The following is a 27,939-nucleotide window of genomic DNA, read 5'->3' as shown; positions in this document are numbered from 1 at the left end:
CTGACTGATGCTTTCTGATTGATAAAATATTTATCAGAGGTGGTTGTTTTACAGTATCGCATAATTGCACTTTTGGTTTACAATACAACAGGCGATAGATGTTGCGCCTTGCGAGGAACTAATGATACTCTGGTACCGATAACTGGGCAGGTCATCGTACCTACTATTTCACCACAAAAAAAAAAAGTCAAAAGTTCATTTTCACCAAAATGTCCATCGCTGCAGTAACAGACCTTCCTATTAATTTTTCATTCGTGCGCAGATTATCACCAGCTTCAGTTGCAACGTGATTTGGTATCAACGTTAAAAGAAATATGAAGAAACCATTTGTACAGTATTCCATCGGGATCAAAATGGAGGGATTTTGATTACGTACATTTCAACTGATCCGATCTTACAAATAAAGTCTCCAATCCTGCATGCATTCCTTATGTTGCATAAAATGTGAAACTGAATTACATGAAATAAGAGGACGATTAACAATTATCACTTCTACCGAAGAGCCCATGCAATTGACAGAGAAGAGATTTTATGTGTGTACTGGACCATCTAGCTTTGCAGCGACGTATGTTGAACATGCCCGAATAGGTGTGAGGGAAGTAACAAAAAGCTGTATGGACAGAGCTTTGATCATTTATGTATATGTATATGTACAGTATATATATATACATATATATATATATATATATATGTATATATATATATATATATATATATATATATATATGTGTGTGTTACAGTCAACACGCGTAATCAGTCATTACGCGTAATGACTGAAATTTCAGTCATCACGCGTAATGCACTTAGAGACATTTGATCCCCAGGAGCTAGTACTAAACATATGAAATACATTTGACCCCAGGGACTAGTACTAAACCCGGCGAAACAGTGTAGGTGACTCACTGTTTCGCCGTGTTTAGTACTAGCTCCTGGGGATCAAATGTCCCCTAAGTGCATTACGCGTGATGACTGAAATTTCAGTCATCATCACGCATGTTGACTGTAACATATACGCATGTTGTATATATACATATAATATATATACAGTATATATATATATATATATATATATGTATATATACATATAATATATATATATATATATATATATATATATATATATATATATATATATATATATATATATATATATATATATATATATATATATATATATCACCATACGCCTTTTTTCCTATAGAGGGTGTAGCGCAAGATGATGTTGCCCTTCTTATTTTCAGCAAGTTCTTGCGGTGTGAGGTTGCTAACCCAGCCCTAATATGTGATCGCACATACATATACTCACATAAACGTTATGCCCATAAGTTGTGTTATCTCTGTTTTTAATGCCATATTTCCTCTGTTGCACTTATAATGTATACTATTTTATTATCTTTTTAAAAAATTGTTTGCATTTAATGTATTTCTTCCGTCTAACGAACCTTTACTGTTTTCTTTAAAACAAATCTAGTTTCGTTTTAAAACACTATCGTCAGAATCAATCTTTCAACCAAAATTTTCCCTTTTATTTCATGACCAATTTTCCCATCAGGCCAGGGGTAGATGAGGGCAATGAGTTGCCCATCCCAAAGGCCTCTGCGGTCAGAGATTAAAAAAAAAGTCATTGTTCTCATCTTTGAAGTGCCTCCATTTACAATGCGACGCTGAAAGTGTAATCGAGTAAAGAAAAAGAACAAAAAAAAAAAGGTTCCTCGAAATCGATGGCGAAAGACGAATAGGAAGTTGTAGGAATGCAAAAAGCAAAATGACTTCTAAGAAAAGGTGAACAGCTGTTTTCAAAAGCGAACAATACGTATGCGCCTACCTCTGAGGATATAAATTTGCGATGAATTCTCTCTCTCTCTCTCTCTCTCTCTCTCTCTCTCTCTCTCTCTCTCTCTCTCTCTCTCTCTCGCTGGGAAATTATTTTTTATGTATGGTATGGCTTCAGAAAATGAAATGAATGGATACAAACTAAAATTATACCTTATTACTTTCGAAGTACTGTTATCATGATGAAAAATTCACTGTGTTTCCTAAAATAAGAAGAGGAAGAAGAAGAAGAAGAGGAAGAAGAAGAAAAAGAAGAAGAAGAAGACTTACACGCATGGCGTCTGTTTTTCACAAAAACTGAGTTAAACTCTTCGTTCTTGGAAAACATTTTCATACTTCTCGCTACTAATGCCGCCACAAGTTCGAGTGGAAAACTATGCTCTTTCGAAAAACAGCCCATTTAATCATAACCACAACCATCCTTGCTTCATATAGCAAGCAAACCAACTGATGACTTTAAAAGAAAAAGAAAAAAAATGCCACCGGCAGAATCGAAACCTCGCGGGATTTCCGAGCAAAAAATCCAGTTATGGCATTTGCCTTTTGACCCCAGACTATAAAATTTACGGGTCCACTCCATAAAAAGAAACAAGTCAATTTCATGGCTCCGCGGAGTGCATTCGATTTCCGCGGGAACATTTAATTTCGGGGAAGTATGTCTTCTCTCACGGAAAGTATCTCGCGTATTGAACATGTTACAGTACACGTGCCGGATCCATTTTCTGCACCATGAAAGATGACAAGAGAGAGAGAGAGAGAGAGAGGCTATTAATTATCCCGTCACGCCTTTATCTTACGTAAATTACTAGGAAATGAAATGGGCGTATCACCTTTCAAAGTCCTCGTTCTTGGGATTAAACGTTCTATGAATGCAAGAGGAATAACTGAGGAAAACCATTTAAAATATGAAGACTTTTGCTGAGGACATAATATGATGCATGCATGAGGCAATGTACTGAGAGCAATCAAAATTTTTACTGTTATGAGGATATGCGAACGGGAAGATAAGAATAACTCCTAAATGTAGATGTGGGTTTCAAAAATGGGAATTTAATGTTTTCATAGCTATTTGACATCTTTTTAAGAATAGAGAAATTATATACCTTAGAAATTACGGGAGACGTGGATGCATAATTGTGGGATAAAGAAAGGGTCCGTGATTGCAGTCTTACATGTCTGGCAATAGTGGAGAGAATCTGCACAGGCTGGTGACAGTGTGATAAATAAATGGAAGCCAAAAATATGGAGAAATGAATGTCATTATGAATGGTAGAGAAATGGAAGTGGTGGATTCATATGGATACTTGGGAGTGAATAACAGGAGAGAAAAGGGTTAATCAAGGAATAGGTAAAGCATAAGGAAGGCAGTAGGTTCTCTATGAAAGGTTTGGAGGTGAAGATATATAAGTATCTCTAAAACCATACTTCAAATGCATTGAGATTGTTGATCTGGCTCTCCTTTATGTAAGAGAAGTGTGGATGTTATACATGAATGAAGAGGCGGGGGAAGGGAACTCGATTCCATTAGTCACAGAACACCGTTCCGTTTCTCTTGAAAATTTGGAAAATTTTGGAAATCACCGTTTTGAACTAAAAGAGATTACAATGTTAACAATGAGAGGAAAATTTCAAAACGCAACCTATGTTACTGCAGATGGCCTCACTCCACGCCTCCCCACCCCACCCCCACCAAACCCCCCACCCCCCAAAAAAACTGAGCTTTTGCACTCCTGTCCTGAAAAACCACAAAATGGATTGCTTTCAAAATTTTTATTAAATTTCTTTTAAGGTGAGTTCTAGTGCACCTGGGTCAGGAGATTTATATCTGCCCTATAGTTTTATTAATATTATTATTACTATTTAACAAAAAGTTAACAAAAACGTACGTGGATTGATTTTCCCTTGGAGTGGACATCTATAAAATATATGAGCGTAGAATTATCAGAATTGCTTCAGTAATTCTAAAATGCTCCCTGAATGTTGTTGCCAAAATTACGATAATCATTAACTTTGTCGATACCGTCATTATCTCCACGATTAAAATTAAAGATGCAGTTCTACTTTCATGATAATCATACAAATAAAATCCTTAATTCTTTGGGAAAAAAATATCAATTATGCTAAAAGTATAGCATAATATATAACGAAACTGAAGTGTTATCTTCCATTCATATGCACAGCGAAGCTCTTCAGCCTAATATGGTCTAAGTAAAAGATACCGTGACAGGCGACGTTTCTCCAAAGTTGCCACCAACGACCTTTTTAAGACTGTTTGTCGTTGACCAGAATGACCTGATATCAAAAGCTGACCCAAAACAACTCAGCTCGTGACTGGAGTGGCGGTATCTTGCTTCCGTAATCAGAAGTATCTTCCATGGGAAAATGACTGCTGTGAACTTTGACCTTTCCGTTTAGTGTAATCTGCAGGACTGGTTCCTGCCCCTTCGACGGCTTTGGCTGCTCTTGTCAAGTTTACGGAAATGGATTTGGCAGACCAAATGTTCTTGTTATTCCAGTCTTAGGAATAAGCCATTTCCCTATTTTTCGCTGGAGAGCCTTTGTTAACTTCTAGTTCATTTCCACCTTTAATTAAGGCTCACTCTGTATGCCCATGTTAACCTACTACTTGGAGGGACAAGTTCAGTCCTGAAGATTGCTCGTACATAGATTTCGAAGGTCACAGATCATTCATTATGCTGCTTTTTCCTTCGAAGATGCAACTGATTTCATAACTCATTTTTCCCTTCGAATATGTAACTGATTTCATAACTTTCATTTCCCCTTCGAAGATTAACTGACCTCATAACATTCATTTTCCCTTCGAAGATGTAACTGACTTCATGACACTCATTTTCCCTTTGAAAATGTAACTGACCTCATAACTCTCATTTCCCCTTCGAAGATGTAACTGACTTCATAACTCTCATTTCCCCTTCGAAGATGTAACTGACTTCATAACACTCATTTTCTCTTCGAAGATGTAACTGACTTCATAACACTCATTTTCTCTTCGAAGATGTAAATGACTTCATAACACTCATTTTCCCTCCGAAGATGTAAATGACTTCATAACACTCATTTTCTCTTCGAAGATGTAACTGACTTCATAACACTCATTTTCCCTTTGAAGATGCAACTGACTTCATAACACTCATTTTCCCTTCAAAGATGTAACTGACTTCATAACACTCATTTTCCCTTCGAAGATGTAACTGACTTCATAACACTCATTTTCTCTTCAAAGATGTAACTGACTTCGTAACACTCATTTTCTCTTCAAAGATGTAACTGACTTCATAACACTCATTTTCCCTTTTTCCCAGTTCATCTGCTCTTCGAAGATGTAACTGACTTCATAACACTCATTTTCCCTTCGAAGATGTTAGGTTCATAATACTCATTTGCAAAGAAGATGTAACTGACTTCATAACTCTCATTTTTCTCTTAACACTCATTTTCCCTCAAAGATGTAACTGACTTCATAACACTCATTTTCCTTTCAAAGATGCAACTGACTTCATAACACTCATTTTCCCTTCGAAGATGAGCTGACTTCATAACACTCATTTTTCCTTCGAAGATGTAACTGACTTCATAACATCATTTTTTCCTTCGAAGGTGTTGACATCATAACACTCATTTTCCCTTCGAAGATGCAACTGACTTCATAACACTCATTTTCCCTTCGAAGATGTAACTGACTTCATAACACTCATTTTCCCTTCAGAGATGCAACTGACTTCATAACATATTTTCCTCATTTGCATTTTCCCTTCGAAGATGTAACTGACTTCATAACACTCATTTTCCTTTCAAAGATGCAACTGACTTCATAACACTCATTTTCCCTTCGAAGATGTAACTGACTTCATAACACTCATTTTCCCTTCGAAGATGTAACTGACTTCATAACACTCATTTTCCCTTCGAAGATGTAACTGACTTCATAACACTCATTTTTCCTTCAAAATGTAACTGACTTCATAACACTCATTTTCCTTTGCAGATGCAACTGATGAACATGTAACTGACTTCATAACACTCATTTTCCCTTTGAAGATGTAACTAAGTTTATAACACTCATTTTCACTTCGAACATGTAACTGACTTCATAACACTCATTTTCCCTTCGAAGATGTAACTGACTTCATAACACTCATTTTCCCTTCGAAGATGTAACTAGGTTCATAATACTCATTTGCTTTCGAAGATGTAACTGACTTCATAACTCTCATTTTTCCTTTGAAGATGTAACTGACTTCATAACACTCATTTTCCCCTCGAAGATGTAACTGACTTCATAACACTCATTTTCCTTTCAAAGATGCAACTGACTTCATAACACTCATTTTCCCTTCGAAGATGTAGCTGACTTCATAACACTCATTTTTCCTTCGAAGATGTAACTGACTTCATAACACTCATTTTTCCTTCGAAGATGTAACTGACTTCATAACACTCATTTTCCCTTCGCAGATGCAACTGACTTCATAACACTCATTTTCCCTTCGAAGATGTAACTGACTTCATAACACTCATTTTCCCTTCGCAGATGCAACTGACTTCATAACACTCATTTTCCCTTCGAAGATGTAACTGACTTCATAACACTCATTTTCCCCTCGAAGATGTAACTGACTTCATAACACTCATTTTCCTTTCAAAGATGCAACTGACTTCATAACACTCATTTTCCCTTCGAAGATGTAACTGACTTCATAACACTCATTTTTCCTTCGAAGATGTAACTGACTTCATAACACTCATTTTCCCTTCGAAGATGTAACTGACTTCATAACACTCATTTTTCCTTCGAAAATGTAACTGACTTCATAACACTCATTTTCCCTTCGCAGATGCAACTGACTTCATAACACTCATTTTCCCTTCGAAGATGTAACTAAGTTCATAACACTCATTTTCACTTCGAACATGTAACTGACTTCATAACACTCATTTTCCCTTCGAAGATGTAACTAAGTTTATAACACTCATTTTCACTTCGAACATGTAACTGACTTCATAACACTCATTTTCCCTTCGAAAATGTAACTGACTTCATAACACTTATTTTCACTTCGAAGATGTAAGTGACTTCATAACACTCATTTTCCCTTTGAAGATGTAACTGACTTCATAACTCTCATTTTCCCTTCGAAGATGTAACAGACTTCATAAATCTCATTTTCCCTTTGCAGATGTAACTGACTTCATAACTCTCATTTTCTCTTCGAAGACGTAATTTATTTCATAACTCCAATTTCCCCTTCGAAGATGCAACTGATTACACTAGCTAGACACTGACACGGCATTCACACAGAGATTAATTTGGGACAGTTTTGGATTTGGATACTTCTGGTCAACAACCATCAATTTCAAACGACTTGGTATTACGTTAAAAAACCTTACCTGTCACGATATTTTTTCCTTAAACCAAATAAAGCCGAAGGTTCACTGTGCATTACGTGTATATGGAAACTGCTACATTAATTTCGTTTTTCGGAAATTGTTTTTTTTTTATTTCGTCGTGGATTTCTATCGGCAACTACAACTAGAAAACATTAATTTTTCTTCAGGAGGTTGGCAAGATAGTTTCTAACACATACCCCGTAGGCTACTGAAAGTATGCTAACGAAAGGATTTTTACCTTGGGAGCTGTAATAGATGGAAAGCAGCTGCTAAATGATAATACAAATGATGATTATTATTAGTAGTGGCACGAATAGTGGTAGTATACTAATGATAAAAAAAATAATGATAGTTATACACTGCAAATTATTCATAACACTTTTAGACCACATTTTGGTTGCACGCTTGCCACTTGACCGTCCTCATCCGCCCCACTTGTCAAATATTCTCTGAAATTTCATTCTTGAATACTTTTGGTCACTTCTATACTTACTTCAACAGTATCTGTATAACAAACTTAAAGTAACCAATTGCTAAATCTTGTTGTGCATGTCTTGTACTTTTTTGTCTTCGAGAAAAATTTAAACTAAAAATTTCAAAAATTTTTGCCCAGTCTAACTGCATCTAACGATCAGCAAATCATCTGTCAGAACTGTTTCACTGTTGAGGATGTCATTTCCACTTAAAGCTGTTATTTTAGCCATTCCAGCACTAAACTCAGGAGTACCGTATGTAATATACATCTATGTTTTACAGGTTTAATCTAGAAAAAACTAGAGGAATCTTGTCCAAAATAAATGGTGGAACATCAAATTAGACCATGTTTAGTGGAAGCTTCTAGGGTGGGGAGACAGTTATCACTGTGAACACCTTATATCAGTGTTCAATACATGGGACTTTTGAGCGATATTATTTCAGTTCTTTTCATTGTTGGGGTTTTACAGTAAATTTTGCTACGGTTATAAAACTATCTCATTAATATTTCATACATGTTTATTTTTATTTTCTTGATTGTGTTTTTCTGTTCTAAGACGTCTGTGACCATTTTCATCACAATTTTGTACCCTCATATTTAATTATTTATTCATCACCTTTTCTTATAACTTATCTCTCTGGAAGCGGATTTCCCTTTGCGGCCCTCTTGGGTTTATAGTCTTGACTGTCCATAAAGGGTTTTAGTTGAAGATTTAAAGAAAGAAAAAAGGGAAGAAAATACCAACTCTGTCTAATTCAGGGAACAAATTTTTCTCCAAAGTGTGGGAGCTCCACATTACCACCATGACCTTTACCCAAAGGAGGGAACAATGCTTATCACTGATATAACAGTATGTTTAGAGAGTGTCGTGGCTATGAAAAATAATAGTAGCACCTGTCGGCAATGTTTCCTTTTCAAAAGGAGCTGGTAAGGATCTAGAAATGCTGCAAACAAACAGTTCCTTCAAAGGAAGTGCATATCCAATATGATGCCAGTGCTCCAGTTAAGGAGCACGTAGGTCAGGATAACTTGGAAACAGCGCTTTTCTTGTCTGATGGAGGAACGTGCGTCCACCTTTGCCATTCTGCTTGAGCAGACAGTTGTTTTTATAACGCCTAACAAAGCTGTTAACCTTATTTTTCAGCTCACTGAAAATATTGCAGAGATATTTCTGACTCTGTGTACTTCAAAATATCTCCCGAAACTGACTCTGTGTACTTCAAAATATCCCCCAAAAGTTGATTAGATCTGTTTTCTGAATGATTCCCCTTTAGTAAGACCAGCAGTTATATTACAACTTTCTATCAGGGCTGGGGCATTACTGATTCATTCTGATGCTCCTGCTCTTTTCAGTTCTCCAGATTACATCGGTTACTTCATGATTGCAGCAGGGGTGCCATCTGATCTCTAAAAGTGGTGGGGGGGGGGACGTTCTGATGAAAATTATACGGTTAATATTGCCGTGAGAAGCGAAGAAATGAACATGATTTGGTGTATTTTAATGCCATATAAATATGAATATATGGATGATATTAAGGGAAAAGGGTGAATGATTTATCAGTATTAGTCAGTCAACAAGTTTATAAGCCCACAATTTACAGATTGGCTAAAATACGGTACAAGTCTTCTGTGACATCCTCAATATACAGTTCCATTTAACTCTGTAGAGACTATGATCAGTATTTAATATTACAAACTTTTACAGTATAAGTAATAAAGATAAAAATAAACTTATTATTTTATGGTGCAGTATATTATAGGATTTATAGGACTCCATTGAGAGTCTAAAATAACAGTGTCCTGTAACAATAACAGCCTCTTACTCCAGTGTGGGTTTTAATATCTAAGGTTAGGGATAGTAACAAAAGAGGTAGTAAATAAGTAAATGACAAGAATGAGAATGTAGCCTACTACTTGCGACAGTACTAATGAAAAAGCAAGAGAAAGTATAGAAGGGGACAATACTGAATGAATTGATTGTTGAATGTATGAAATGAGCATTTTGCAAACAATAACATAGTTGGATAACAAGAGAAGTAGTGGTGGAGGATAGAGATGCATGGAGGCAATTCATTTGTGGGCACCCCTTCGAGGATTAAAGCATTTTTGCAATTGATCAAGAAAGTGTTACTTCTGGATACAGCCAAACAATATAGGTGCATTAAAAATTGCCAAAAATATTTTCCCGTGTGTCTGGCACGTTGCTTAAAAATTTATTAGTTATGTCTTGGGGATCAAGAAAAAAGTAGAGGGGGGGGCGACAATTGATATGTTGCCCCTCTGAATAAAAAGTGGGGGGGATATGTTCCCCCCGCAGATGACGCCCATGGATTGTAGCCCTGAAGAGCATCATTGAAACAAGGTCTTAAATGAATTACCTCTTACACACTCCAAAAGTCTGAATAACATTTCAAGTACCTAAATTCCTACTGCGTTGGTCTTGAAGGGCGTGGGTTGAGAATCAAACACATCACGCTTCCTGCATACTACCAACACTGAATATCTGACCCACGTGGTTACTCATAAACTTTCCATCTACCGACCACACAAGAACTTTAGCCAAACTTTGTGTATCCTAGATATCACTAACAATTTAATCTTCTTTACTCTCCTCAGAACTGCTCATAAATGGTAAAGTCAAGAAGCCAGGATATGATCTGAATGAAGAAGCAATTTTGCCTTCACTTTCTCCCATCTACACGTCTTCGTTTGTTTCAACGTAATCTCTTTTGTTTTTGGCTCCCAAGTCAAGATTTGTTCCGGTCTTTCCTTACCATACTTATGGTCACCCACCCTTTCTGTATTCCATAATTTCATTCTCTGTTAGGAGCCTGTTCTTTGATCTATTCCATTTTACCTCTAATTTGTTTAGTTTTATCATAAAGAACATAGTTTTTAATCTCTTTCTCTTTGGTTTGCTTATGCTCGATAGAAACAGACGAAATAGTTGTAGGGAAAAATAATTGCAACGATTCTATTTGCGAGTTTAAATTAATGTACCTGTGCTTGTATATGTACCTGTGTGTTTCAATTTTGTTTTAATGCGATATATAAATCCTTAAATCAGGTCCTTTCCTTCTCCAGTTTCATCTTTGTTTGAAGTAAACTGGAGAAGAAAGTAGCACTGATTCTGCTCTTTATCCTCAAGGTATATTTATCAAATGACTTTATATTTACCTCTTGTTTCAGTAGAAGTTGGTCAGTTCAGCACTGAATGTTACAAGAGTTCTGTTTCTAAATTACGTAATTCACATTCAGTATCTCCCGCTTGTAGTTATCGTCTTATAATTGAATTATGTAAGTTCAATATAGCTCCTCGATACAGTTTTGTTCCTTATTGTCACATCAGTTTTCTCTTTCAACATGTGGTCCCTTTTTCAAACCTTTTGAGTCTTTTAGTCATCATCTGCTTCAAGCTCTCCATCTAAGTTTAGATATAATTAATTAATATTCATTTCCTTGACAAGTGATCATCATTCTCGTCACGTTCTGTGCTTTCCGATTCTTGCCGACATTGATAGGAAGAAGAATTCTCCGCAACTCGTTCGTCCAGTGTTTATTGTTTTGGTAGAGAGTTGTTGCCGTGATGTCTTCAGGTATGTCTTAAAACCATGTGCACCGATATTTCATATGTTGCCTTTATTTTAGTACTCACTATAGGATATTAAATTCCTCAATGATCAGAGTTAAAGTTGTGTAGGTAGTATGGCATTCTGTAATAACCCAAAGCGTATCACTTCAGATTTAAGTTGTGGTACCCCTGCCCTAACCAGGTCTACGTGAGGGACAGGGAAACTAAACCTCGCTTTGTGTAGGCCGGCCCAAGATGGACTGATCTTTAACCTGTTTAAGCCTAATCCTTACCGGTAACAGGTAAATGTGTAGACCGACGGCCTAAGCGGCGTTTTGAGAAGATAGCGGGACGAATATCGTTAGCCTAAAATCGTTTTTAATTTTTTGCGGTACTTGTGTGTAGCCCAGAAACTAGGCTAAAACCTTGTGAAAGTGTAAGTTTCACCTCGACGGCTCATGCAAGCTTCTTAATCCCGCACAACTACACATTTTCTTCCTCACTATTTCTAAATTTGCATCTAAAATAAAGCTTTAAATTAGACCTAAGCAAAGATATAGGGCTAGGCCAGCCTGTTGTCCGATTTTTCCTCAAAACGACACAGAGTCCACAGATCTATAAGGAAAAACACTCATCATCTTACGGAACTACATTATTTCGTCAATTCAGCCATTTTTAAAATTGCATTTTCTTTAAAAAGCAAAAGTAGGCTAGGACCATATGATGATTAGGCTAGCCTTAGTCTGATTCTTCCTAAAACACTGGGCCCGGAGATATGTAAGGAATAACACATTCTAATCCACCATTTTGCTAATCTACTCCAGACCATTCAGTTTGTATGAACTCATCCTCTAAAGCTTGTTAGAACAGGGATTTATTCTAACCTAACCTTATCTCTGCTTAGGAACTGTGCCCTGACCTATTTCGGGTGGCATGGACCCTCCCTGTCTCCCGAAATGTGGTATTGGTCATAGCTGAACATGTGCTCAGCTATTGTGCTGTAGGCCTGTTACCTAATGAATTGTATCCAAACCACATGTTCCTTCTTAACATTACCCATTAACCAAACAGCTTAGGCTACTAGAAAGATGCAAACAATGTTCATCTTACCATAGGGTAAATGACTGGGCATGAGACACATCGGTGGCAGAATTTTCACTTTTCACTCGATATTTATTTGGAGAAATACAAAATTTAACCTTTAAGAAAACCTTTCAAAAGATTGAAGCTTCATTAACAAAATGAGCTATAGGAAACTGCCATACGAACTAAAATAGCGTGTGAAGTCTTCGTAAAATAGGTGTTGAAGGCAATTTGGAATCCAATATGGTGTCCCCCCAAATGTTGATGCAACCTGAATGGCGATTGGACACTTCCTTCCCAGCACTCATTTAACGGTGTACTGAACACTAATTGCGTATAGGCTATATGTAATGTTTATCGATATTACTCAAGATTTTAGTTGTAATCAGCACGATAAACAACATTTTGTTGCCCATACTAGTGAAAGTATGAGACATGGAATTCCCGTCTGTCATGTGGTTGAACTGAAATGCATTTTTACCTGTAATCCGTGGTTTTATCCTTACTAATATCACAACTGAAGCTCCACAGTACTTTTTTGATTGTAATTACACATATTTTGTTCTTAGTTCTCTCACAATACCACTCAAAATATGTGAGAATGTTTGTTTACAGTACTTTACTCCGTCAAAGTAGCGAAACTGTGACGGGAACAATTTTTCAGCCTTATTGTACATCTGGCTATCACAAACATCTGAGAGCAGACGAGGCATTAGTTAATAGTTTATGATAGAAATGTAGTATTTTCTTGTTAGGACTTTTCATTTATATAAGTCCACATTACTGTGTATACTTCTGAGACGTAATGTATACACATGAATGTTACCACTTTGGCAAAAATGCAAGAAATTGGATATAACTTTTATCTAGAATTGGTACGAGAGTCAAGATGCTATGATGTCAAAATACAGGACTAAAATAAAGGTTTTAAATCCAAAATTATTACTTAAAACACCATTATATTTGACAAAACTTACAATTTTTATGTGATATCTATATATTACACTGTTATATATATATATATATATATATATATATATATATATATATATATATATATATATATATATATATATATATATATATATATATATATATATATATATATATATATATATATATATATATATATATATATATATATTATTGTACACTGTATGTAATATATATTAATAAATAAAAAAAGGTAGGTCTAAGCTGGCTGTCCGCGGTGAGCTAGGCTATGGCAGTTGACATTTTTCTATAGAACTCTACCTGCTGAACAAGAATTTAAAGTAATATTTTGGCGGTCAAATGTAATTAAGCTATAAATTACCTTAGAACTGTAGCGGACTGTAAAGGGGACCCGTTGGGAATCAGGGTTTTAGGTGTGGTAAAACCCTTTCGAGAATAGCTAACAGTAAGGGGGACCCGTTGGGAATTCGGGGTTTTTGGTGGGGTAAATAACTTGGGAAAAGGTTTGGGCACCTTATTGTTGTATTTCATGTTATACATGTCATTTGGAACACAAAAAACAAGCCTAAAAAGAAGGGCGAATAAATGGATAGCAGGAGCCATTCCAAAGGCACTTTTCATTCATTACTAGTACTGCTGATTATAAGCCTTAACATGCATGTGCTAGCTTTTGTTTCACGAATCAGCAGCTGCCGGTATTCTGCGCTTAGCGAGAGCTGCGAGAGACTGGCAATTGACGTTTTCCTGTATTATTTTACTTGCTGAACAAGAATTTAAAGTAATTACCTCTTGCCAGGACATACGAGCTTGCCAGAAATCTTTAAAAATTGCAGATAAGGCGCGCAGCGCCGTTCTGCCACGGCGACCCATAGAGGCCACCAAAGTTGAAAGCTGAAATGGTAATGTTTTGTTTCCCGTTTATGAAAGCTTCAAATATTGTGCAGTGGAGCTAGACTATGGCAATTGACATTTTGCAATGTTATTTTACTTGCTTTACAAGAGTGTAAGATAATATTTTGCTGGTTGGCTGCTGCTAAGCTGCAATTTATCCTTGAGCTGTGTGTGACCCACTGGTACAGACGTGTAGTTTTTCAAGGGTCAATTGCATTTTAGTTACAGCCGACTGCCAAAATATTATTTTAAATTCTTGTTCAGCAGGTAAAATAACATAGGAAAACCTCAGTTGCCATAGGCTAGCTCACCGCAAACAGCCAGCTTGCTGTAGAATTACCCAAAAAAAAAAAGAGAGATAGGAAAACGCGAAAAATAGCTACAGCGTAATGTTCACTGCAAAAGTGTTGAAATTTGTCTCAGGAATCTGGTTTGTTCCAAGAATGAATATTTTCAAATGGATTATAATGAACATATAATACATTTACTCAATTTATAACCTTATTCTGGTGTTTAGCTATGTAATTATTTAAATATTATCTAGCTCTCTGGCGTCCCGAAAAATCTCTAAGAGTTCCCCGTCCAAGCCCCATAGGCGCCAGCGTTTACCACTGATGTCAAGGAAACTGTGTCAGTGTCTATGGGTACAAATATTTTGCAGACTTAACACAGGAAATGGGCAGTTTGTTTACACAGATGACTCGGCAGGTATTGAGAATAATGTGTCTCGTCCACTTTTAAAGTGTTTTAAGTGAAAGTTTCGAGAGTGTCATGGCTGGTAAGTTACACCGTGCATGGCTAAATCTTAATGAACCCCTGTTTAATCGGAAATATGTCATTATTTCGTAATTTAAGAGAAAACATTTACTTTGATAGGAACATAGAGGTCTCAACGTGTTGTGTAGAGGGAGGCACAAGTCTCACTGATGCTGGTGGGGGTGCGCTCAAATGCATTTTCTGGAAGTGTCCAAACAACGGAGGAATTACGCAGTGTGTCACGGCCCAAGCGTTTACCCTATTTATAATTTTAGGAATTTTCCAAACAATGATTTACATTGTCTGAAGAATGAATGTTCCCCGGGTGATATTTTCGGGTAGAATGCAGAGTGAGGGGTCACAACCTACTTGAGGAGATCCAGGGGAAGCAAAACCCCCCCAGTCAGGTCAGGTCAGGTTAAGGTAAGTTTGGTTAGGTCATCCCTCTGAAATGCCTACAGTAGCCTTGACCCGTAACTCTGCATTCGCCCCATTTTTTCTCTACATTGGGGATGTGAGCATCGCCAAAAATACCTAGCCAAACCAGGCTTGACATTGAAATTTGAACCACCATCACATAGCCTAGTTTACAGATGTTGCCTTCATCACATGCATTTTATGTACCACAGAAATTGTGTAGCAACCCATTTTCATATAGACATATAATTCTTCATAAAATATGGAGAAAAATAATGCTTCCTCCAACTTGGGGTTGCAGATGTGGCTGAATTGTTCACAAAATTTAAACCAGCTGTTCGTCATACTGTTTTATATCACAGTACCATTCATTTTAAAGACTAAATCCAAAATGGACTCCTGTAGGCCTAGATCACACATGCAGATATTTGAAGACTGATTTTTAGTGGGCCTTATGTATACCAGGTCATGATTTTTAGTGGGCCATATGTAAACCAGGTCAGTCAGGTTGAAAGGCGTACAGCCCACAGCCTTTGGAGATTGACAAGGTAGCTATCTAATGTGTATAAAAATGAACAAGGGACATTAAGATCCTTTTGCTACTATTCATACCAGTGACAAAATTAGGAAAATTGGAAAAACAAACCCACAAACATGTATGGGTGCGAATATATTTGAAAATATATCTATACAGAGAGCTTTTGGGAATCTGTTCAATTCCCCTTTGAAACAAATCCACAGTTATGTATGGATATATATTTTTACCCATACATAACCGTGGATATATGGATATATATTTGTACCCATACGTAACTGTGGATGTATGGATATATGTTTGTACCCATACATAACTTTGGATTTGTTTTACCATTTCAAGGCTCATGCTACTTATGAGTATTTTTTTATTGGGAAAATTGCTGGTCACTAAAAATAAGAGAAGTTTGTGACTCAGAATGATTGATCAGGTAAGGTATTTTTTAGGGTTTTAACTACTAGTTGTCATTCGGCATACAGTTGGCTGTTGTTCTACATATTAGGCCTACCTTTAGTAGTTAGCCTAAGATTCTTGAGACTACTGCACCTTTGCTTAATTTATGCCCACATTGTTGAAGTTCTATTGTTGGCAGACTAATTTGCCTAGCATGAATTCTAGGCCTCTTACCAGCTACATCAACTCTACCCTACTAAGACCTAGCGCAGTGCAGCCTTTCATGAGTAAGAGCTGAGCATAGTGTTCAAAATGTCTTGGTAAAAATCCAACTTGAATTGGTAAAAATTCAACTTGAATTGGTATGAATCAGGCCAGTCAAAGTGCAGTGATTGGGGATGGACCACAGTTGGAAACCTGGGTAATTTTGATGAGGTTAAAACCAGAAATGATTGATTAGTTACAGTGATAGTATGATAAGATACATTCAAAATAGAACCTGCTAGCCATTGCTTTAGAATTTGGGTGAACTTTAAGATGAAACTTAACATAACACAAAATTCAGTTACAGTAATCTACCAGACTTACTGCAGAAATATTGGTGGAATTGCCTTTTAATCACCAGAGGCCCCCAGAATCCTTGTTCCCATGGGTACGTAAGAAAACTGTAATGATCCAAAGCAGCTTTAAAGATAAATTACGCTTTTCATGATGGATATTTATTTTAGCCTCGTGTGAGTTTTTCTCTAAGATATTTTCTATTACTTTTATTATATGAATATGAAGCTTGGATGGTAAAGAGGAGGATGAAACCGTGGTTAGATTAAGCGTTTTTTTTTTTCATCTTTCAGTCCAAGGGCATCTCTTTTATCTTGACTATTGATGTTCAAAGGCCAGATCAGTTATGATAATTACACTAATTATTGCAAAAATGAGATATCCTACTCTACTTTGACTTGAATTGTGTGCGATCAGTTCTGAAATTGAAATAGGATGAAAATCATCAAGTTTTTTCAAACTATAGCAGAAAAGTTAAAGTTATATGTAAGCAATGCAATTATATAATTATTCCCAAGCTGGGAGTGATCTTTGAATTTTGGTAACAAGGTGGTTAACTAGTGGTAGGGGGGTGGGTGTTACCTCCTGCTCACCTGATGTAACTCAGCAATTTTTCCTTGGCTGCCATTGAGAGTGGATTTATTACTATGCTTGTTACTTACAAAGTTGAAGGTGTTTATAACTAAAATTGATGATGATTGTAGCTTGAGCATGGATTATAGTTTGCTTTTGTTGATAACAGAGTTATTGAGCATTGGAGGTGCGCCGGAAAGAGCCTTTGTGTGGTCATTTTATGTTTGTTGCTGTTGATTCCCATTGCTTTTGTTCTTTCTGTAGGGGTGGAATTTACAGCTCAGATTGTCTTTCGTAGGAATATTCTTCAGTGCAAGCTGGAATTGGTTATTGAAATACGGTGTAAAGGTAGTTGTTAACATACACCGAGGAAAGTGGGCCATCATCTGATTTATGGTATAAATGGGGTATCCCACCTGTCAGAGCTTCTGTTCGGCAAGCTCCTTTTCACTGCCATTCTGCCTTAAGCTAGGTCTTCATAATGAAGGTTATGGGTTTGTTCGGTGGAGTTACTCATGTTCCAGGGGAGCTTCAAGCATTTATTGTCCTCCACAGGAACTTTGCCCTCCAAAGAGGGATGTGACTGTTGTCCTCAGCTGCCTAACTCTGGTACTGTATGGGCCCTGGGGATAAACCTGAGACCAAACTTTAACTCAAAACTTTCTTCCTACTAGTTTTAGTCTTGATGAAGTGTATTGGCAAGTTACATTACTTTTCATACCTTGTCTAGGAGTCAAAAGGATGTGAATCTCTTGTTCTCTTTTATTCCTTAGTTTTAGGTTCCTTTGAACATTTACAATACGCATTACCTTTCATACCTTGTTTAAGTGTCAGAAGGTTGTGAATCTCTCTTTCTCTTTTATTCCTTAGTTTTAGATTCCTTTCAACATTTACATTACACATCTCATACAGTACATGACATTGCTTCTTGATTGAAGTATGATGTGATATCAGAAAGGAAAGCTAGGGTTGGCCCCAGTTGTTTTTGTATTACACTGTATATCACAAATCTAGTAAAAAAGAATTATTCTGCTTAATTGTAACACATGCTTTGAAGATATAATTTGAAAAAAGGATTGGATGTGAAAAAATAATCGTTCACTTAACAGAAGAGGTTATTTTTCAGAATCTTGATGACCGAGGAGAAGTGAAGATTGTGCAGATCAATTGATCTGGTTTGCATTTACTGTACCCTAGACAAATTTGCAGGTTTACATTCATTACTCGGTTGTACTGAAAGAAAAAAATCTGAAAACTCCTTGAACTAACAGCTAGGGAAGACTGGCAACAGCTCCTGATAATGCATTATAATTAGGGACTCTACACAACAGCTGGTGCTGGCAAGCACAATTTTAATCTCTATAAAAAAGAACATAAAAAAGAGCACCATATTGGCAGCAAAGAGGAAGTTGATTACATCCTTCGAGGTGAAATCCCCCTTCAGCACTCCTACTCCACCATCAAGGAAGTGACCAAGCTCTAACCTACCTCACTGTATCTCAGGAGAATGTCAGGTAACATCTGGATGGGTGCTGATGCAAAGTGCTCATGGCTTTCCGTTAATGTCAGAGAGTTAACATCAGTTTGCTTCTTAAAGCCATTGTATCAGCCTAACTTGAAGTAAAATTCCATTTATTTTTGGTCTCTGCTCATGGTCCTGGAGATTGACAATCAAAGGCAAGGTCTTTTTTGGTACTGTCTGGTTGTAAAAGCTGGCCTGTCTCTGGTTCATACGCTAAACCCAGATGAAAGAGGTATTTTTCACTTCCATGACTGGGTCCTTTCTATTGGTGATCCTGTTAGCATCCAAGGAAGGCATATTCTGACTTGTAGCAGGATAGTTCCATCCTTCTTAAGGGCTATGTACTAGCAGTTGGGCAAGTCTGAGTGCTTTTGTAATGCTGTTGGCACCTTATCCTTTGTTACTTCACTGCAGTTTCCAGCTTCATTTAAAGGACAGAGCTCTTGCACATATATATTGCCTATGTTCAGAAGCTTTATCCCATACACAAGTTATCCCATTTACAAGTTCACTATTTATTAGAAATATGTTGAAGTTATTCACATTTCAAAAACTTGAATACAGAGTCACAGTTAAACTTATTCACTTGAAAAAATCATAATTCAGGTATGCACCAGTCATTTGAGTGTTAACATTACATTCATTTGTCCAAAGGTACTGGAAAATTGGCAATGTAGCATTGACAGATCAGAATATGTTAGGATAAGAATAGGCTCACTGGATGTTGATTGATGCCACATTTGGCATCAAGGAAGTGACACTTAAGGCAGCACTGCTGCCAGTTAGGAGATTAGTATAAAATTTTCTAATTGTACCAAAATTAGGTTTAAATAATTATTCTTGTGAAGCAAATATACGCTCTATGCAGAATGTTGAGCTGTATAAAAAGTTAAGTGTACCTTAGTTTTACCAGACCACTGAGCTGATTAACAGCTCTCTTAGGGCTGGCCCGAAGGATTAGACTTACTTTACGTGGCTAAGAACCAATTGGTTACTGTATATCAAAGTTATATGTTTGTATCGCTAACTGTAAAAGCCATTGACAAAATTTACAGATATGTTGATATGATACAAAATATGTTCCAAGTTTTGGTTCTTTGGTCTGTTTATGAGAAGACTGTAATTTATATGTTTGTATTATATTTAGTATAAGCCAGGGCTTTAATTAAACCTAATTTCTACCAACCTCAGTGATGATTAGGTGCAGGTAATGCAGTAATTTTCTGTTGTACAATATATGAAAGAAGATTAAAGAATTACATAGTAGTAAACCTCATATAAGTAACTCACCAAGTAATGACATAGCTATACTGTACTTTTTTTTCACGTGCGCGCCAGCTTAAAATTTGAAAAATCGCGGTATTGCTACTACCGTTTTCTTGTAAGTGACTACCCCGCCCTCTATCAGGGAACAATAGGAACAACAAACTGAGGAGCTCACTTCTTTTCTGCCAGCCTTCAGTGTAACATTGGAGTTTTGCAGCAGCTTTGGTTTGAATTATTTATTGCTTTTTCAGGAATATCATTCCAGGATTCGGTGATGCATTGACTTCTCTGGTAGCCTACAGCTCAGTTTACAGTATATAGTTTATTTCAATTTGTGATGATAACCATGTCAGACTCTAGCTCCTCCAGCATTAGATATTGTAGGGAGGGTTGTAAAACCCGCTTAACTAGAGCAGCTTATGACTCCCATACTATTTGCTCTTAACTGCAGAGGACAAGTGTGTTCAGAGAACTTGACATGTGTCGAATGTAAGGATTGGGACGAAAGGCAATGGAAGGTATTAAAGTCTCTAGTCTCATTTAGAAAAGCTAGATAGAGATAGGAAAAGGAAGGCAGCCTCTAGAGCCGAGATTAGGGCTTGTAGTCTAGAACCATCTCCTAACATAAGTGTAGATGATCATGCCATTCCTTCTTCCCCTGCTTCAGCCTTGTACCCCATCCTTAGTCCTCCTAGTATTGTTAATATTGCACCATCTATCCCTGTGCCTAGCTCCCATGCTTCTGAACCTGATGCCATTGCTAGCCTCAAGAATAATTTTGAATGTAGATTTAGCCTTGTGAATACACTGACCGAATTTAGGGCGTCCCTAAAAGTCTTGATGGACAAGGTGAACAGTGTTGTGCCAGTGCCAGTGGAGGCGGGTGGCTGTCCATCCTGTTGACTCTCCCAGACAAAGGTCCCTGTCACACTCCCCTGAACCTGGGGGAAGGCATACCGGAGGTGCTACCTCATCCCAGGGGGACTTTTCAGGGTTGATTGACTCTGCATGCCATTCTGCCTTCTCGTCAGCCAAAGTTATGTTTGCTTCTATGCAGTTAGACCACCTGGTAAAAAGTGTTTTTGAAGCCTTGACTGGAAAGTCAGAGCTCTCGCTAGGAAAATCAAGGACTGTGATGACTTAGCAACGGACTATTCTGCCGGCTGGCTGGGCGTACTGTCGTATGCCAATAAGACCATAAGAGTTGGCCCACCGGCAATCTCTCCCTCAGTAGAACCTAGTGCTAGTGATTTGTGTAGTGGAAGACCCTCAGACTAGTGTTGGAAGGGCATCTCTGTTAGTGTCCACCAGTTGTCTTTGGACTCGGAGAACCCTGACTTGAGGTGTTCTAGGTGTCTTCTATGCATGTCCTGTCCCCTGAAAAGACATATGGCAACAAGCTGTCTCCTATTCCGTTGAAGCGAACGAGAGATCCCTCTCTCAGTCCGCAACCAGGTTGCAGTACGTGGCGCAGCCAGATTACCTTTCACCAGAGTGCCAGTGTTTGGTGCCCATCAAACAAGAATCGCTCCTCATTGTCGTCTAGGCGCCCACAAGATTACCCAGTGTATTCGCCTGAGGGACATACGTTAGTCACAGTCTCTGAGTGCCCAGCACTGACTCTTGAGCACCCTCGAACTGGCTTTGCACGCTTGGTGCCAGTTACCAAGAATGCACCAAAACGCCCATGCTGCACTAATTCACCTGTGCCCGCGGCTGAAGACCTGTCTTTAGATCATATTAAACAACAGTTGGCAGATGTATTAGGATTACTTGAGGCTCCTACTAAGACTAAGCCTTCCAATGTCTTATCCACGTCGACGATCTCTTTCGTTGAGGAGGAAGAGGAGGTGAATTAGCTCAGTCGGCGTAAGCCTCTCTTTTAAGATACTTTTTAACAACTTTTCTGTCACATTTTCAGCCAGCTGCTCCAGTTTTGCCAGCCCGTACTTTCCTAATGAGAAATCAAGTGGATGCCAGCTCTCGGCTTCCCAGGAAGGTTCTTTCCTCCTCTTTGAAGAAAGCCCTTAAGGAGGTTGAAGATTGGCTTGCACTGAAAAGGGAGCAGAGGAAGGCCGCTTTTGCCCTGCCTCCATCAAGGCTTATGGCTAGGAGATACATGTCCTGTTCTACTGGAGAAGCCCCATCCCTGGGAGGTGCTACCTCATCCCAGGGGGACTTTTCAGGGTTGATTGACTCTGCATGCCATTCTGCCTTCTCGTCAGCCAAAGTTATGTTTGCTTCTATGGAGTTAAACCACCCGGTAAAAAGTGTTTTTGAAGTCTTCAGTTTCCTTGACTGGAAAGTCAGAGCTCTCGCTAGGAAAATAAAGGACTGTGATGACTTAGCAACGGACTATTCTGCCGACTGGCTGGGCGTACTGTCGTATGCCAATAAGACCATAAGAGATGGCTCCTCAGAACTTGCAGCCCTTTTCTTCCTTGGAGTGCTCAAGAAAAGGGAATTCTGGTGCTCTTTCACCACTAAAGGATCCAAAAGTCAGCCCTGATGTATTCTACGTTAGATAAACAGTACCTTTTTCCCAAGTCATTGGTTAGAGAAATAGCCACTGACTTGCAGAAAAAGTTTATGCAGGACTTATAGGTGTGGTCATCGAAGTGCCCCAAAGGATGCTCATCCTCTGCTGTGAAAACTCTCTCTCCTCTACAACAGCAGCCCTTTTGTGGAGGTAGACGGGTTCTCTTCTAGACCTCGTTCATGAGTGTGTTTTACATCAAGATCCAATAAGAGGACTTCCTCCAAACAACAACCTAAAAAGTGATGCATCTATCCTTCGTGCACCTGTGGGAGCCAGACTCCTTTTCTGGGAGAGGTGGAGTGTGAGAGGCATGGAGAAATGGACAATCAAAATCCTGAAGAGGTTTGCAGCTCTTTCGGAGGAAGTATTGTCCCTCCTGCAGAAGAGAGCCATAGAAGAAGTGGAAGACTGCACAATGAAAGGCTTTTACAACTGCCTTTTCATAGTCCCCAAGTCATCGGGGGTTTGAGACCTGTCCTCGATGTCAGTGCTCTGAACTATTTCGTCCAGAAGACGAAGTTCAAAATGGAAACGACAGTCAGTGCTATCGTCCATTCAACGGGGTGATTGGATGATCACCCTAGATATGCAGGACGCCTATTTCCATGTCCCTGTCCATCCAGGACTCCAGGAAATACCTCAGATTCATCTTTGAGGACAAAGTCTTCCAATTTCGAGCCCTATGTTTCAGCCTCTCCACAGCTCTGCAAGTATGTACATGAGTGCTAGCCCCTCTTGCAAAGTGGCTACACCTTCTAGGCATCATAGTGTCCCTATACCTGGATGGCTGGCTTCTCCGTTCATTGTCAGAGGAACAGTGCGTGAAGGATCTTCAGAGAACCCTTCTCCTAACCCAGGAACTAGGGTTATTGATGAACTTACAGAAATCTCTATTGATCCCAGCTCAAGAGATTCTCACGTTAGGGACAAGGATAAACTGAGTTTTCAGGCTTTTCTGTCTCCCAAGAGAATAGAATCCTGCCAATGGACAGTACACGACCTTCTTTCGCTCCCGTCTTGTTCAGTAAATCATTGAAATGACCCTTTTAGGAACTCTCGCATCCATTGAGCAGTTCGTGAAGTTAGAAAGACTGCCAATGAGACCTCTGCTGTTCTTCCTAATGGCAAATTGGGACAGGAAGAAACAACCAGACTCGGTGGTGTTCCCCGTAATAACGGAAATAAAATCAGACCTACAATGGTGGACGTCTGAAGACAGACGTCTAGAAGCAAAGTCACTGTGCCTTGTGAGCTCTGACCTAGACTTCTTTGCAGATGCCTCAGACCTAGGTTAGGGAGCCCTTCTGGGGAACTTGTAAGCTTTCGGAATGTGGTCTCCAGAACAACGAAGTCTACATGTAAACATGAAGGAACCGCCTTTCATCTGGGCCTAATGTCCTTTGTGGAGGCGGTCTCAGACAAGACCTTGTTGGTGCACTCAGACAACACCACGGCCCTTTCCTACGTAAAGAAGCAAGGTGGAACCCACCCCTCTCTCTGCGAAGCCATAAAGGAACTTCTTATCTGGGCGAACAAGAATTGGATGAAGATAGTCACCCACTTCATTCAAGGAAAAGTGAATGTCTTAGCAGACAAACTAAGTTGTAGGGGGCAAATCCTGCTGGCAGAGTGGACCCTGATGGAAGTTGTGGGGCAGGCTGACTGTGGACCTGTTCGTCACATCAAAGAACCACCGTCTTCCTCTGTTCTGTTTTCCAGTTCCGGACCCTCAAGCATGGGCGACCGATGCAATGCTCGTAAATTGGCCAAACTTGAATCTTTACGCCTTCCTTCCATTTAAGATGGTAAAAGGTCCTCAACAAATTTTGGTCCCATCACAATGTGATGATGACCCTGATAGCTCCTTTTTAGCTGCTCAAGGAATGGTTCCTGGACCTTCTGAAACTCCTAGTAGATTTTCCCAGACTGCTCTTGCAAAATCCACGTCTACTCAAACAACCCCACCTTTGGAAATTCCATCAAGGACTATCCGCTATAGCTTTGACAGGCTCCAGACTGTCAGGAGACTCGTCAAAGTGAAGGGTTTTTCAAGACAAGCTATGGAAGCTATTGCAAGTCTTCTTGCCAAGTCTGGCAAGCAAAGTGGGCTGTCCTCCATTCTTGGTGCAGCAGTTGTTACATCTATAGCCCAGATAGTGGACTTCCTCCTATTCCTGAGGACCGCCAAGGGGCTCTCTTCAACCACCAACAAAGTCTGTAGCAGCATTGCTCTCTGTTTTTAAGCATAGGAGCCTAGATTTGGCTTCTAACCAAGATGAGTCCTTTGGGACTTCCAAGCAAGCAAGAGCTGACTCCATGCCTTGGAACTTGAGTTCTAAAGTGGTTAACCCTTAAACGCTGAGCCTCTATTTACAAAAACGTCTCCCGTATGCCGGCGGCGTTCGGGAGTTAGTGCTGAAGCGGAAAAAAAGTTTTTTTAAAAAAATCACAGCACGCTTAGTTTTTAAGATTAAGAGTTCATTTTTGTCTCCTTTTTTTGTCATTGCCTGAAGTTTAGTATGCAACCATCAGAAATGAAAAAAAATATCATTATCATATATAAATATTGAAATATATGACAGCACAAAAAAAAAATTGTCATATATAATTTTATACAAATCACACTGTGAGCAAAACGGTTAAAGCCAACGGATTATTTTTTTTCTTTGTATTGTACACTAAATTGCGATGATTTTGGTATATAACAAATTGTAAAACGATCAAAGCAACACAGAGAAAATATTATCACAATATGATGCATGAATCAATCACAGGTCATCACAGGAACGTAAAAAAGGTTTTTCAAAAATTCACCATAAATCTAAATATTGTGCTAGACTTCCCGTTTGTTGAAAAATGAAGCTAATTGATTGAATATTACTAGACTGTAAGTGTTTTAGCTTACAATTGCAGTTTTTCGACCATTTGAGTCGAGTTAAAGTTGACCGAAGGTCTGAATTTTTTCTATTTATCGTAATTTATATGAAAATATTTCAAAACTGATAAAAGCTACAACCATGAGTAATTTTCTATTGTATTCTACATGAAATTGCGCACATTTTCATATATAAAAGTTTAGATAAGACTAATATAAAACGGTGCAAACATTACGACAACGTGTGAAAGAATTTCTGAGATGTTCAGCGAAGTTACCGGACGGACGTAAGGAAAATGTTTTTTCAAAAATTCACCATAAATCGAAATATTGTGCTAGAGACTTCCAATTTATTGCAAAATAAAGGTAAATGATTGAATATTACTAGAATGTAAGAGTTTTAGCTAGCTTACAATTGCGTTTTTCACCATTTCGGTCGAGTTAAAGTTGACTGAAGGTTGAAATTTTGGCAGTTATCGTGATTTATGTGAAAATATTTCAAAAGTGATAAAAGCTACAACCATGAATTATTTTCTGTTGTATTCTACATGAAATTGTGCACATTTTCATATATAAAAGTTTATGTAACGACTAATGTAAACGATGCAAACATTACGACAACGTGGAAAGAATTTCTGAGATGAAGCGAGTTACCCATGGCGCGAGACATAAGGAAAATTTATTTATTTATTTTTTTTTTTTTTTTTTTTTTTTTTTCAGAAATTCACCATAAATCGAAATATTGTGCTTGAGACTTCCAGTTTGTTGCAAAATGAAGGTACTTGATTGAATATTACTAGAATGTAAGAGTTTTAGCTTATAATTGTGTTTTTGACCATTTTGCACAGTTAAAAATTGACCAGGTTGAAATTTTTCAGTTATCGTGATTTATATGAAAACATTTCAAAACTGATAAAAGCTACAACCATGAGTTATTTTCTGTTGTATTCTACATGAAATTGCGCACATTTCCATATATAAAACTTATGTAACGACTAATATAAAACGGTGCAAACATTCACAACGATGATGAAAGAATTTCTTCGGACGAAAGGAAAAGATTTTTAAAATTCATCATAAATCAAAATATTGTGCTAGAGACTTCCAATTTGTTGCAAAATGAAGGTAAATGATTGAATATTACTAGAATGTAAGAGTTTTAGCTTGCAATTGCGTTTTTGACCATCCACGTCGAAGTCAAAAGCCCAAAGGTTGAAATTTTGGCAGTTATCGAGATTTATATGAAAATATTTCCAAACTGATAAAATCTACAACCATGTGTTGTATTTTGCTGTATTTTACATGAAATTGCGCACATTTTCATATATAAAACTTTACGTAAGCTAATATAAAACAGTGCAAAAATTACGACAAAATGCGAAAGAATTTCTGAAATTTTGGGCTGTATTACGATGGTGAGCGTAAGGAAAAAGTTTTTCAAAAATTCACCATAAATCGAAATATTGTGCTAGAGACTTCCAATTTGTTGCAAAATGAAGGTAAATGATGGAATATTACTAGAATGTAAGAGTTTTAGCTTACAATGCGTTTTTGGGACCATTGTGGTCAAGTCAAAGTTGACCGAAGGTTGAAATTTTTTGTAGTCGACGTACGGTACGTCCACTTGGCACCCAACAGACAATTTTAGTCGACGTATGATACGTCCAGTAGGCGTTTAAGGGTTAACAGGCCTAGCTTTTGAGCCTCTCCAGTCCATGTCCCTTAAGAACTTTATGAAGAAAACCCTCTTTCCTCGTAGCCTTGGCCACTGCCAGGCAAGTGGGTGAACTACAGGCCATAGACAAGCGAATTGGCTTTGCAAAAGGAGACACAATCTGTACTTTTATGCTGGGTTTCTTGGTCAAAAAAGAGACACCATGCAACCCATGGCCGTGCTCGCTTACCATTAAAAATCTTATGGGCATCCTCAATCCAGAAGAAGAGGAAAGGGCCCTTAGGTATTACATGGACAGAACCAAGAGAATCAAGAGGTTCCTCCAGCAGTCTTTGGTTCTCTGTCAAGAATGCCTCTCAGCCTCTATCAAAAAATGCATTGTCTTTTTTCCTGAGAAACTTTATTTCAGAGGCGCACTCACAGATCCAGGAAGACGTACTGCTTCCCTTTAAGGTGAGGGCACCTGAGATCAGAGGGGTTGCCACCTCATATGCATTCACGCATAATATGTCACTTTCAGCGATCCGTCAGTTGACTTACTGGAAGTGTAATTTCATCTTTGCAACTTACTGTTTAAAAGAAATAGGGGCAGTTTTCAAGAATTGCAGTACCTT

General features: G+C 38.1%; 1 protein-coding gene across 10 annotated transcripts in view; it reads left to right on the top strand.

Annotated features, from left to right (window-relative positions):
- Positions 1–11,181: 11,181 nt before the first annotated feature.
- Positions 11,182–27,939, top strand: part of LOC136853489 (eukaryotic translation initiation factor 4B-like) — a 93,545-nt gene continuing 76,787 nt past the window's right edge. For all 10 annotated transcript variants that reach the window (XM_067129114.1, XM_067129109.1, XM_067129106.1 and 7 more), the window contains exon 1: positions 11,182–11,313. In XM_067129114.1, coding sequence (XP_066985215.1) covers positions 11,304–11,313 — 10 coding nt within the window. In that variant the 5' untranslated portion in view covers positions 11,182–11,303. The remainder of the gene's footprint in view (positions 11,314–27,939) is intronic.

The sequence above is a fragment of the Macrobrachium rosenbergii genome, chromosome 27 (genome assembly GCF_040412425.1).
Source record: "Macrobrachium rosenbergii isolate ZJJX-2024 chromosome 27, ASM4041242v1, whole genome shotgun sequence".
In the NCBI taxonomy this organism is placed as follows: domain Eukaryota; kingdom Metazoa; phylum Arthropoda; class Malacostraca; order Decapoda; family Palaemonidae; genus Macrobrachium; species Macrobrachium rosenbergii.
The sequence above is the reverse complement of the archived record's forward strand: the minus strand, read 5'-3'. Positions and strand labels throughout refer to the sequence as shown.